Source organism: Pelophylax lessonae (assembly GCF_965119305.1).
Source record: "Pelophylax lessonae genome assembly, chromosome: 2".
NCBI lineage: Eukaryota > Metazoa > Chordata > Amphibia > Anura > Ranidae > Pelophylax > Pelophylax lessonae.
In genome coordinates, this window is record NC_138769.1 from 685,420,178 (window position 1) to 685,434,385 (window position 14,208).

Sequence of the window (14,208 nt, forward strand, 5' to 3'; positions counted from 1 at the left end):
GGTGTAAGGGTAATGCACTATTGGCTACTTTTGTCTCTCTTGCTGCATACTGAGGATCAAGAGTAGTCAAGACTACCAGGGAAAACCGGTCCATCACAGCATCTGAATAAGAGGAAAGAATATGCTTTCAGTTTGGGAATTCCTTACGTTTCTTACAGTTTGAATATGTGGTAAGAGGCTCACCTACCTCCTGTGCATAGGAAGGTGTGGGAGGATTCTCTTCTGTGTCTTTCCCCAGCACATGGTTTGTGTATTGGATCCGGTTGCATACATGCCCTTTTTCATAGATTTCTGGTAAGACGCAAAACGACACTGGTGGTAGGACATCAGGCACATCATAGTGTTTTTCTGGTTGTCACCGGCAATATCACCTGCTTGATTTGGTTTATTTTTCACGGACATTTGCCGTTTTCACTTGAACTTTGTTACTCAATTTTTGCATTTTTGTGCCCTTTTGTGTCACATTTGTCACAGACTTTGGTTATTTCATGTGGACCTATTTCCACTTTGTATTCATTGTTCACTTATACCTGATTTGTGCACTGTCACATTATATTAGTAGATTTATTGTTTGGTTTTCACCGTATTGCATATTGCACATTTGTTTGTTTGTGTATTTAGTATCATATAGTGTTTCTCAAATGTAGAACACTTTTTCATGTGTCCAGTGCACTTGATAAATTTTTTTTAAACTCAATAAATACTTAATACAAGGGGGACGCAATAACAACGTAAATAAATGGGACTCAATAAAAATTCGATACAACGGGGACTCAATAAATACTCAATAAAAGGGGACTCATTAAAAACTCAGTGCAAGGGGGACTCAATATAAACTCAGTGCAAGGGTGACTCAATAAAGACTCAATACAAGGGGGATGTAATAAATACTTAATACAAGGGGGACGCAATAAATACTTAATACAAGGGAAACCCAATAAAAACGAAAATTAATTGGACTCAATAAAAATTCAAATCAAGGGGGACTCAACAAAAGGGGGCTCAATAAAAACTCAGTGCAAGTGGGACTCAAAAAATACCCAATACAAGGGGGACACAATAAAAATGTAAATAAATGAGACTCAATAAATCTCAATCCAATGGGGACTCAAAAAATACTCAATACAAGGGGGACTCAATAAAAACTCAATAAAAGGGGGGGACTCAATAAAAACTCAATACAAGGGGGATGCAATAAATACTCAATACAAGGGGGAGGCAATAAATACTCAATACAAGGGGGAGGCAATAAAAATGTAAATAAATGAGACTTAATAAATACTCAATACAAGGGGGACTCAATAAAAACTCAATACAAGGGGGACTCAATAAAAACTGAATACAAGGGGGATGCAATAAATACTCAATACAAGGGAGACGCAATAAAAATGTAATTAAATGGGACTCAATAAAAACTCAATACAATGGGGACTCAATAAAAACTGAATACAAGGGGGATGCAATAAATACTCAATACAAGGGAGACGCAATAAAAATGTAATTAAATGGGACTCAATAAAAACTCAATACAATGGGGACTCAATAAATACTCAATACAAGGGGGAATCAATAAAAACTCAAAACAAGGGGGACTCAATACAAACTCAATAAAACGAGGACTCAATGTAAAAATATAACAAGGTGGAATCAATAAAAAATAAAACAAGGGAGGCTGAATAAAAAACTGAAAAGGGGACTAAACTAAATAAAAGGAGGATCTAAAAAAAAATAAAAGCGATCTCAATAACAAGAACCTCCTACTAAAACAGTTATACAGCCGCAGCTGTCCTTAGCTCTGTCAGTGTCTTCTATTCTTTAAGACCACAGTTTTTACCCTGGATGGTGGGGTGGGGTGGGGGCACAATTTTACTGGCAAAAAGGACCCTTTGTTTCTGTGTAGAAGTAGTTGTTTCCCTGTAGAGGCACAGAGCAAGAGATATCCAATCAGCAGGAAGCATGAGCTTTGCTGAATGGAGAGCTCTAGCAAGGGGGCATATCAGACCTCTGTAGAGAGTCCACTGCTTACACAAAGAGCAAGTATTCTTTTCAGCAGCATGCTGCCAGGGAACAGGCTTGCCAGGTGGCACCTCCTGTCCAACTTACCCCAAACTTACACCACAGCTGTGAGCCATGCACAGTTGCAGTGGGGCCCCATTGATCTTAGTGCGGGTGGTTGCACAGGTGCAATGCGATACTGCAATGTAAAATTGTCAATTAAAGAAAATAAAAACAGGTATCACCTCCTGAATGCCTGCCAGCTACTGTTATACCACCCTCTGAAAAATGATTCACTATAGATCATCATTTATTAAAGTAAAGAAAGCAGCATCACCGCCTGTCTGAAAGAGACCTTAGAGTTTGAACACCTTTTGTTTTGTTGAACTTAGAAATGTATTATGCTGATTTAAACTGAAAGTTCAGCTGAGATAACTGTTAAATTAGGCGTTCTGCATTAATATACGACATGACTTGCATTTAGACAATTGGACCGAATCCATTCACTAGTCATTAATGTATTCCTATTGTCTCCTGCCAGGAATTGTCTTATAGTACATCAATTGCTGTCTGGTGATACGTTCCCATGAATAAAACATTATTCAAAAATGTCGAAAAGAATGAATACTGAAGTTTATATCAATAGATCATATGTTGTATTACAATATAAAGACAAGTCTATCCAAAAACGACTCCTAGCACATCATTAGGAATGACACTTCAATTCCTTACAGAATCCGGATTTTACTCAGATAAGGAGCAATCTTGATGGGTTGGATAAATAAAATAAAAAAAAAACAGAAGTGTTAAAAGACTTACCTGTCCCGGAGAAAATGCTGATCCAGGCCAGCTTTAGTTCTTCTCACATACCCAAAGGCCACACAGGTAGCAATATGATAGAATGATCGCATGTTCAAATCCAGTTTTTTTTTTAAATCGCAAAGCAGTCAAAGCTATAACATCGACCGGCCGCAAGGTGATAGTCTAAATCGGTCTAATTAAATGTGATAGAAAAGTCAGATCGCCTACGTAGTTTTTTCCTCAATTCAAATTGATCTGTAAATAAACTGTATTGAAGGGGGTCAACTTGTGGGTGGTGGACTGGTTAGCCTATGACAGTTACCGGCGATGATATTTGTGAATTTTGGTGCTCAGAAGTGGATAATATTTTTGAGAATTGCCATGTGTAAGGCCAATGTAAGGCATTGATACAATTAGGATGCAAGGGGAGGACTGGGCCAGGGGGCAGGGGGGAAATTGCCCCCCGGCTGCTCTGATGCCCTACAAAAAGGCTGCACCACTTCTGCCACAGACATGCCTAAAGGATTCCTGGTGAAGAGAAGTAAAAAGTCTCCACTGCTGACCTACTGAGTGCGGGTGAAGACAAGGACAGAGCGCAGGCCTCCCTCCTAGCATGGATGGCGTAAACTGTAGATCGAACAACAAAGGGTGCCCGCCCCCTCCTCCACCTTAAATGTTCAGGTTGCTTTCCCCCCCCCCCCCCGTGACTTTGACAAAGCACAGCAGTGCGAAACACGTCATCACGGCAACCCTGATGCTTTCCAGGCCGGGTCCCGATGCTTGCTGACGCCGATTCCGAGTAGCGGCCTCCGCTGTGGATACCTCTGGTTGGCGGCTCCGCGGCACGTCTACACTGCTTCAGTGCGAGCAGCCACACTATCGGGTGGGAGGAAGCCACGCCACCTTACCGGCTGGTCCGGTCTGCTTTTGGCATATAAGATCCTTCTCCCTTATGCCTGGTTCCCTGTTGTGATCATCTACACAGTTCCGGCTCACCCAGCGGCTCGGTCATCCTGTGACCCCCAGCAACCCCACAGATCTGGTTTGGAATACATTATATTATGTTTTAATCATCACTATATATATTTTTTTATAAATAAACTTTTCAAGGTTTTCCATCAAGCCTGCCTGAGTTACATTGTAGACTATGTACCGTGGGATAGCGCTGCTGCCCCTCCCCCCTATGGTGTAAACTGTGTCTGAGCAGAGGCCAGTTCTATGCCCCACTGGAGACTCTCCTCCCCAGTCAGCCCCGACCGAGCTGTCCCAGCTCCCCCCAACTGCCCCCTGCTGGCCAGGTCGGGAACCCGGATTCTTGGGGATCAAGAGGAGGCGGGGAAGAGGGAGAGTGGGAGGGGGGCTGAGTTGCTGCACGATGCGCCTCTGATTTGTACTTGTCCCTGGGCCGAAATTTGCCAGTCAGCCCCTGTAGCATGCTTACTGCACACTACCCACTGCGCTTGAAACACTATACCAATATAATCAAGTGCTAGTGCTAATAAAGTAAATATTAATCACACCAAATGATAATAAACAAATGTGCTTGATGTGAAATAAATAATAAAAATATTATTAGATAAAGAGCAGCTGTTCTGGACAAAGTTTAAATATGAGAAAAATTAGCATGCCTAATGCACACTACCCACAACGCTTGCAACACTATATAAATATTAATCAATGTCAGTTATAAACCATTACATAAAAGTGCTAGTGCAAAAGAAGAAAGTCCCAAAAAAACGTTAACGCATATATATATATATATATATAAATATATATATATATATATATATATATAAATATAGGGTGCAAAAAAACATAAAAGATGCTCCATGAAGTCCGTACTAGATATCAAGTGCATAAACATATAAAGTACTCCGTGAAGTCCAGAAAACAAGGAACAAAAGGCAGTCTGCCAGATTCCTTCCCAGTGGGTGAAGAGTACTAGATTTAAAGTGCATAAACACTTTAGAATACGTCTTCTGAAGACGTCTTTATCAATGACGAAATGTGTAGGATTGGAACACACGCGGTGACGTCACTAGACGTGATTGGAACGCACACCGGAACTCGCTGCGTTCCACCCCAGCTTCTGGTTTCCGAGCACCAGTGAGAAACTATATGGGGTAACAGTGTGTATATGTACATATTTGTACCTGTAACCCAGTGATTGTAGCCTAAAGATTGAGCAATAAAGCAAACGGAACTCAGTATGAGGAGTTCGATCTCCTTTCTTGCTGTTTTATGGTAAACTACGCCACTAGGATCCATCGGACAAGGGAGTAACAGGATAGCTTTTTGGGGAATACGTCTCCCTGGTCATGGTGACCACATAAGCCTATTTTGATCTTATTGCTATATATATGGCAACTAAGATCAACTACATATGGTGAGTTGGAAATCTACCCACCTTACTGACACTCTGGGGTGTTTCTTCCATTTACTTATTCTTCACCCACTGGGAAGAAATCTGGCAGACTGCCTTTTGTTCCTTATTTTCTGGACTTCACGGAGCACTTTATATGTTTATGCACTTTATATCTAGTACGGACATCATGGAGCCTCTTTTATGTTTATGCACCTTATATATATATATATATATATATATATATATATATATATATATATATATATATATACGCGTTTTTTTTGGACTTTCTTCTTTTGCACTAGCAGGTTTATGTAATGGTTTATAATAACGAACATTGATTAATATTCATATAGTGTTGCAAGAGCTGTGGGTAGTGTGCATTAGTCATGCTAATTGTTTCTCAATGTAAAGCATTGCTCATGTTATCTCTGTTAAAGTGGTTGTAAACCTCAAACATGAAATATGAACAAAGCACATGCCTTTATAGTGTGTACTTGTCTCATTACAGAACATTAAGTGTTATGTCTGTCTGCTGCCTTTTTCCTCTGCTATCAGCATGATCCACTTCTGACAAGTTTTCCTAACACCAAGAGAAAAAAGGTGACGAGGAGATCCAGCACACAGCCTGTGACTGACAGCCTCAGCTCTATTCCTGTGTGCTGTGTGAAGGGGGGTGTGTCCCTTCCCTACAATCAGCTCTCCCTGAGCTCTATAGAGTGTAAGTTCAGCTTCCCACCCCCTGATTTCTGAAAGCTCAGAGAAGCTCATAAATTCTTCATGGCTGTTGAGAAGAGAGGGCTGGAACTAAACTTCTGTAGGAGGATTTGTTTCATCTCTGTGTATCACCCAAGGCTACTAAGTATAGGTAAGGGTTTACAACTACTTTAAAGTAGAGAATAACAAATTCCACTATCAGGATACTTGCCACAGCAGAAGCTCACAAAGATCTGGCTTTCCTGCCAGTATCTTACATGGCCGCCCGAATGCACGCTGTCACATGGCCATGCTCTTTCTTGGCCTGGACTGGGGCCAAAAGACCTTTATGGGGAGCCAGTTTCTCTCTGCTTGCTGGTTGCTCTTTGGCTCTCCAGTGCATTTGTTCCTGTGATATCCTTGCATCTATGGATACCCGGTACTGACCCAGCTTGCCCCTGGACCTGTCTTCTGCCTGCCGGACTGCCTGATCCTGCTCTCTGTGTATGACCCTGGCTATCCTCCTGACCACACTTTCTCTTGTTCACACCCAGTACCTTGGCTTTGAACTGGCTTCTCTCCTGACTTCTGCACTGCCTAAGTCCTGCTACTTCCCACAGGAACCACTATTCTGGTGTCTCATCAGAGTACCTGGACACCTCATCTGACAACACTCGAGTTAGGACATCCCTGCAAGCAACTCCAGCAGACGACCCATGCTTCTTTGTGTCTGACTCCCCCTGTTCCACCTTCAGGGGAGTCTGGAGCTTAGCCACAAGGGAAGCCCTCTCTCCGTTGGCCCCCAGCACCAGGTATCCACAGTTATATGTGCAGCACTAGAGGGAGCCTGGAGCATCATTTTCTCCAAGGGAGATAGGTATATTGGCTGTTCTATTATCTGATTATTAATGCATCCCAGCAAGGCTTTTAGCACAGCCTAAATATCATATCTGTGGAAAAATTACTTTTATACTAGTAACTTCTTATTTTTTTAAGTATTTAAATGTAGACATGTTGAAGGCACCGGGATCATTTCCTCCTGAAATTATCTTAGATCCAGGCTGGGCCCACTACAGCCAACGACAACCAAAATCCCAAATAAAGACTATCATTATTCTCTATGGCTGGAGACCATGGGCAGTGAGAGTATGGATGTGTCGGCATGTGAGACGTGTGATTTTATTGAGGAGGACAAAGCAGAGAGAATACCAGTTGTATTCTAAGCATTTACTCACTGCTTTAAAGCATCTGTATACCGCTGGCCTTTTTTTTCTTTTTTCCTCTGAAAGGTAAAGTCATATTGTGCTAGTATGCATTGCAAACTAGCACATTATGCAAAACTTGCCTTAAATCGAAGCTGTTCCATCGCCATGATGTCAGCACTGCAGCCGCCTTCCATCTTCACCTCTCTTGCTTCCAGGTTCACGGGCCCCAGCTCTGTGACTGGCTGGAGCCGCAATGACGTCACTCCCCAGCATGCACGCGGGAGCCGCCGTTCATGGCATGGGGCTCAGAGGGAACGGGCATGGGTGGCCAATCATTCAGGGTGCATGCGCCAGTGATGTCACTGGCTGCATGGAATGTAAATATCTCCTAAACACTACCCATTGGTAAGTCTTTTTATAGGATTACCTTTAGGTAATAATCAGGAAAGGAAGTTTACTTCCTCTTTAAAGTATAACTCCACTTTTGTTGAGGGAAAAAAAAACATTCCCCTCTGGGTGATCTCTGTATGTTACAAGGAATTTAACAAACTTTGTTGCAGATTCCTACCTTTTGTTATTCTGAAGAAATCACTGTGTGTTGAGTGGATCAAATGGGAGTGGTTTCATAATTATCTATCAGCTCTGGCAGCTGCAGGGCTCTAATGAGGAAAGCCGCTGGGCCTGCATCCCTTTAGACGTGTTCCTATTGGGAAGATCTCACCAAAAATTACATTTTTGTTGCAGGGGATGCCAGAAATCTGACTTGTATCTAAAGCAGACTTCTGGGAAAATTGGTGAGTCAACTGCTATTTACAGAATGCCTTGCACTTTTCTCAATGTATGCAAAGAGTTCTCTGATTGGATGAGGTGGAGAGGTGGCCGGTGACATCACAATCCCCCCCCCGGATTCCCCCCCCCCTATCTAATAACAGAATTGCTTTGCATTCTTTAACATTCACACTCAGCTGAGCATTTTCAGACGTTTTTATTGCATATGATTCGGAGCGCAATGCTCTGCAAATCACATGTGATGTCTGTGCGATGCAAATCCAGCCATACAGATTGTATGGCTGAATTTGCATCGCATTCGGACCAAAGTCGCACAGGACCATGCGATCCGGCCAGAATCGGATCGCATGGATGTTCACACCTATGGGATTCGATTCCTGTTCAAACTGACTGTGATATGCAAACTAATCTGGGGGTGTCGTTACCTTTGTATTGACACCCCCAGCGATTCGCAAATGGCAGTGTGAACTGCCTGTGAGTCGAGTGCGATGTGGGAACCTGCAGTGGATTCGCAGGGTTTCCGCATCGCATATGTGTGAACCGGCACTAAAAGATCCTAAATATTCCATAGATATGCCTGCACTGTGGCACCTTCCTATTCCAGGTTATTCATCCCGGAGTCTCCCTCGGATTGTATAACTTATTACACATTAAACATTAATCAATGTTAAACCCGTACTGATAGCGCGGTTGTAAATGGCAGTTATGTGCATCATTTACCATTCCTCTCAGTTAATCTTTATAGTATTACTAAGGAACACGTGGCAAAGCATGACACCATATGACTAACTGATTAAAGGCTCAGTTCACAAAGACATGAAATGGATATTTACTTAACCACTTGCTTACTGGCCACTTATACCCCCTTCCTGCCCAGGCCAATTTTCAGCTGTCAGCGATGTCGCACTTTGAATGACAATTGCGCGGTCATGCAAGACTGTACCCAAATGAAATTTTTATCATATTTTTCACACAAATAGAGCTTTCTTTTGCCAGTATTTAATCAACACTGTGTTTTTTTTTTTTATTTCTTGCTAAAGAAACAAAAAAAGACCAAAAATTTTTCATAGTTTGTTATAAAAGTTTGCAAACAGGTACTTTTTCTCCTTCACTGATGTGCGCTGATGAGGCTACACTGATGGGCACTGATAAGCACTGATGAGGTGGCACTGATGGGCACTGATGAGGTGGCGCTGATGGGCACTGATGAGGCTGCACGGATAGGTGGCACTGATGGGCTCTGATAGGTGGCACTGATGAGGCGACACTTTTTATGGGGTCATCATAGCTATAGCAATCAAATTAGCTCTGCTTGGGCCCTGCCCCAGTTAGGTGGTGGCAGTTGGCATTGAGATAAAGATGAGAACCTGCATAGAATGTTATCCACTTACTCCTAGTAATCTTACCTCAAGATAAGCATGGACACATGTGTAGCCATAGCTCCAAACTGTCCCTGATATCGAGGGACTGTCCCTGATTTGGAACAAAGACCCTCTGCCCCTCTTTCCTCCTCATCTGTCCCTCATTATGGTCTGATCTATATACTTGTATATAAAATGCACTTTTTATCCTTCAAAAAGTGTTCACAATACCTGGGTTGGTAAAGCCCACAAAGGGAGATAGGCCATACATGTTCAGGAGCCTGGCAGTGAGGGAACAGATTCCAGGGTCTAGTCGCCTTAAAGGGACCCCTGTGTTGGGGGTGGGCTCTGCCTCTGGGCAGAAGGAAGAACAGGAGAGAGTCAATGAAAGAAAGAAGGAGCAGCTGAAGCCTCGCACCTATTCCAGCCTGAGCTAGGCTTAACTGAAGCTATCCTGACAGTCAAGATCTAGGCCAGTATAGCCTTGGACCTCATGACTCAACAAAGAGGGACTGAGTGAGTACCTTATTTTCATCACACCCCAAGCATGGCTAGAGGGGGGGAGCAGCAAGGTGCAATATTTTGCTTGCCCATATCCAAAGCACCACTTAATGCTAGTTCATAGCCATCAAAGCCACCCTACACCTCTAGCTTAGGTTCAAAGGAGCCAGATGCATCAGCAGTTCTCTAAGGTGTAGCACCTGCATTCATCAGTTGGAACTTTTTGCTATCAGTTTAGCTGTGCCGTCAATTCCACAGTAGGACAGCATTTTGGATGTTAATATCTAGCAGCCAGAGAGATTAGCAAGTCCACACGGTTTCATTCAAGTTTTACAGTTCTGGGCATCCCATGTTTCTCCCGATTCCCCACCCAAGTTTTCCCCCTAAATAAACAAAACAAAAAGCCCGAGTTTATATGAAAGCTGAGAAGTTCCTGTTGCCTGGCTGTGTGTTAAGGGAAGGCCCAAAAAATCCAGCGGCTCCTCCAGAAATAAGTGCTACACATGATCATTCAGGGTTTAGAATATTTGCAAATTTTGGCTTTAGCCCTCCGAGCCTTAAGAACTATCAACATTATTAGCAGGTCCTCATCTGAACAATTCTGCTGTTAGAAGCTATAGAAAGGTTTCTTAAGACCAGACTATAGGCTCAGTGCTCCCCCCAGAGAACTGCTCCCACAGAATATTTTTACTTACCCTTTAGTCTAAGCAAAAGTCCTACTTTCCCTTGCACATGAGTGAGATGTCTTAAGCATAAACAGCTTCAGCTTATTAAATCTAGGTGAACATGCATTTTGTAAAATTAAAAGCCCCTAGTCCATAAATAAGTCAACCACACTGAAACATTCTAATCAAGCCTTCCTCAACCTCTTTACCCCAGAGGAACCATTAAAATAATTTTCAGGTCTTGGGAACCAAGTTCAATAAGTGTCAATGGAAACAATGCTCCTTACCTTGGTGGCCAGTGGAAAGAATGCCACTCTTTAGGTGGTGGTTAAATTCCCACCCTTTCAGACAGATACAAAGATCATTAGCCCTGCAACTATGGAGGGACCTTCATATGAGAGAGAGGTCCGCCAACCACATCTCAAGGAACCACCACTAGAACCCTAGAGTTCCACAGAACCCTGGTTGGGAATGGCTAATCTAATCTATAATCAATCTCTTAGCATTATTTTTTATGGCCACCTTATTAACACTTGGTTAGACCTGAAATATTTAAATTGATGGTTTGTGAACAGAATATCAAAAATTAAAATGTTCTGAATATTTTCTCCTTCAGGCAAAGGTATCATGTTGCTCATCCCAGATCCCATCATAAATGCCACAGTGACGCAGAATGTGCTCCTGTCTGTCGACCACACCTGTAATGGAACACCAGGGATTCAGTGGCAGTTCATGTCCAGCTGGAAGTCGCAATGCATCATAGAGTGGAAGACGAACTCTTACATCAACATCTCCAGTGGTTACAGCGGGCGCGTTCACAACTACGACAATGGCTCCATACAGCTCTTGAATGTGGAGGTCAGAGATTCTGGGTTCTACATGATCACCCTGAGCGATGAAATTGGCAACATCAAACAGAGTACCATCATCCTCAATGTCCATGGTAGAAGCTGTCCTTTGATTTCTGATGATTCTTTTAGACATTCCCCAACTTACTGCCTATCCTGTGTCTTATTCACATCTGTCTCTCCTTCCAGAGGTCCGCTATGAGGAGTTTTATTTTGTGGCGGTGTTTATAGCGTTCCTGGCTGCTGGGTCGGCAGTCTTAGTCTGTCTCATGTGGGTGTGTAATAAATGTATTAACATCTGCCAGAGGAGGAAACAGCACCGGCGAGGTAAGCAGTCTTGTACTAGAACACAGTTGTGTTTTATATTAGTATGTGTTGTGTTGTGTTGTTGTGTATATGTATCTGTGCAATACCCCAGGGTAGGACTGAGTAGGGGGACATTTGCCCCCTGGGCTAGTTACATAGTTAGTCTGGTTATAAAAAGACACAAGTCCATCTAGTTCAACCAATAAAATGGGGGAAAAAATTCCTTCCTGATCCCCCAAGAGGCGATCGGATATTCCCTGGATTCAATTCTACCTGTAAATGTTTGTATCCAGTTATAATATGTACATGTAGGAAAGAATCCAGGCCTTTTTTAAAGCAATCTACTGAGCTGGACAGGGACAAGTTTATTCCTCATTTTCACTGCTCTTACTGTGAAGAAACCTTTCTGTATTTGGAGATGAAATCTTTTTTCCTCCAGACGTAAAACATGCCCCCTTGTCCTCTGTGATGACCTTAAAGTGAACAACTCAACGCCAAGTTCACTATATGGACCCTTTATGTATTTATACATGTTGATCATATCCCCCCCCCCCCCCCCTTAATCTCCTCTTCTCAAGAGAGAATAAATTCAGTAAATCTAATCTATCTTCATAGCTGAGTTGTAATGAGATAAACTGCGTATCTCTGGGTGGAGATACTTCACTATTCAAACATTGTTTAGAGCAGGACCTGAAGTAAGTGACACATACTGGGCATTATATAGCTACCATGCAATAGATGGGATGAAGTCCGAGGGTAGGTCTAAAGTAGTGGCAGAGCTGATCTGACACCCAGGGGTGCAGGGGGAGATGCTGTGGGCATGACAGAGCTGCTGATAAATGTGCAGGTAAGTGGCCATGGGGTGTTCTGACTGTACTAGAAGTACAGTGTGTATGTGTGCATGCATGCAGGTGTGTGTATATGTATGTATATACACTGTATGTGTGTGCTTGTGCATGTGTGTGTATATGTGCGTGCGCATATATGTGTATATACTGTAAATCTGTGTATGTGTGTGTGTGTATGTGTGTGCATGCAGGTGTGTGTATATACACTGTATGTGTGTGCGTGTGCATGTATATGCGTGTGCGCATATATGTGTATATACTGTAAATCTGTGTGCATATGTGTGTGTGTGTGTGTGTGTGTGTGTGTGTGTGTGTGTGTGTGTGTGTGTGTGTGAACATGTGTATATGTGTGTGTGTGTTTTGGGGGAGGTCACACAGTACAGGACTATCCTAGCTGGGTGCCAATGCATGATTTATGCTGCTGAGTGCCACTTGTTGCACACCATTATTGATACAATCTGGGTGCCACAGTACACAGAGCATGTATGAACTATCTTCAAAATTCATATGTGCTGATACAACAGATCATGGAGCTTATACTGGCTGGGTGCCATAGACTGCAGAGATCATACTAGAGGGGTGCCATAGACTGCAGAGGAGGGTGCATAGTGTGTGTGTGTGTGTGTGTGTGTGTGTTGGGTACAGAGATGTGATGGGGGTTGGAGGTGCACATCAAATAGGTACAGAGCAGAGAAGTGTAAGGCCCCTTTCACACTGGCAGACCGATCGGGTCCGCATGTCTATTTTTCAGATGGACCCGATCGGTCCATCCATTGCTTTCTATAGAGTGACGGGTGTTAACAGACATGTGTCCACTGACACCCGCTGCCATCCGATCCTGTTCGCTAAAAACAGATAGGAATCCATTCTCCATCTGTCCAGCGGATCAGATCAGTTGACAGTCGGATGGAGACGGACAGGTGGTCTGTTTCCATCCGACAGCCCATAGAGAGCATTGAGCTGGGTCCACTCTGCATTAGTGGAGCAGACACAGACTTGTCATTCGTTTGTTCAGCGGGGATCAGCGGAGAGATCCCCTGCTGAGCAAACTAAACCAGCTGACGGGTCTGCCCTGTAAGAAAGGGGCCTTAGGGGTGTGCGGGGTGCCAAGATGTAGATCTGCGGGGTGCAGAGATGTGCGGCAGAGTACATACAGTATATATGTTGGGGGGTGTTGAGGTGTGCTGGGGAATGCAGAGGATGCTGGGAGGTGCAGATGTGTGTGTGTGTGGGGGGGGGGGGGATTTGTAAAGGCTTGATAGATGTATGGAGGCATGCTGGGGGATAAAGAGGATTTTCTAGGAGGTGCAGAAGTGTACTGGGGGGGGGGCTACCAAGAATGCTGGGAGGTGTGCATAAAAGGGGCAGGCAGTGATGTGCAAAAGGGCAAAGAAGTGTGCTGGGGGTACGGAGGTGTGCTAAGGGTACAGGGGTTATTTGGGAGGTACAGAGATGTGCAGGGGGTATGGAGCCATTCTGGGGGTGTAGAAATGTGGAAAGGGGTATGGCATTAGATGGTTCTTGTAGAATCATGCCCATTTTAAATGGTCCATCCCTAATTAGGATATGTTTTCCGCCTACAATATCTGGCTGATTACATAGAAAAAAAAAAGTGTCCCTGAAATTATTTTGGAAGGGTTGGCAACTATGCAGGAAGGGGTCCAGCTGCAGAACACATGAAAGGGCCCTGCTGTGGGACCACAATAAAGCCCCTGGATCAGTGGCAAGGGCTCAAAGATGGGGTCAGGGGGGCCCTTCATGGTTTCCTGCATCGGGGCCCTGAAGGTTCTAGTTATGCCTCTGGGAGTCTGCAATGTTTATTATGGGA

The 14,208-nt window shown here is 43.5% G+C and overlaps 1 protein-coding gene across 2 annotated transcripts in view; it reads left to right on the forward strand.

Annotated features, from left to right (window-relative positions):
• Positions 1–14,208, forward strand: part of VSTM5 (V-set and transmembrane domain containing 5) — an 81,988-nt gene that overhangs the window by 44,373 nt on the left and 23,407 nt on the right. For both annotated transcript variants that reach the window (XM_082245872.1, XM_082245873.1), the window contains exons 2-3: positions 10,995–11,321; positions 11,416–11,553. In XM_082245872.1, the coding sequence (XP_082101998.1) occupies positions 10,995–11,321; positions 11,416–11,553 (465 nt within the window). The remainder of the gene's footprint in view (positions 1–10,994; positions 11,322–11,415; positions 11,554–14,208) is intronic.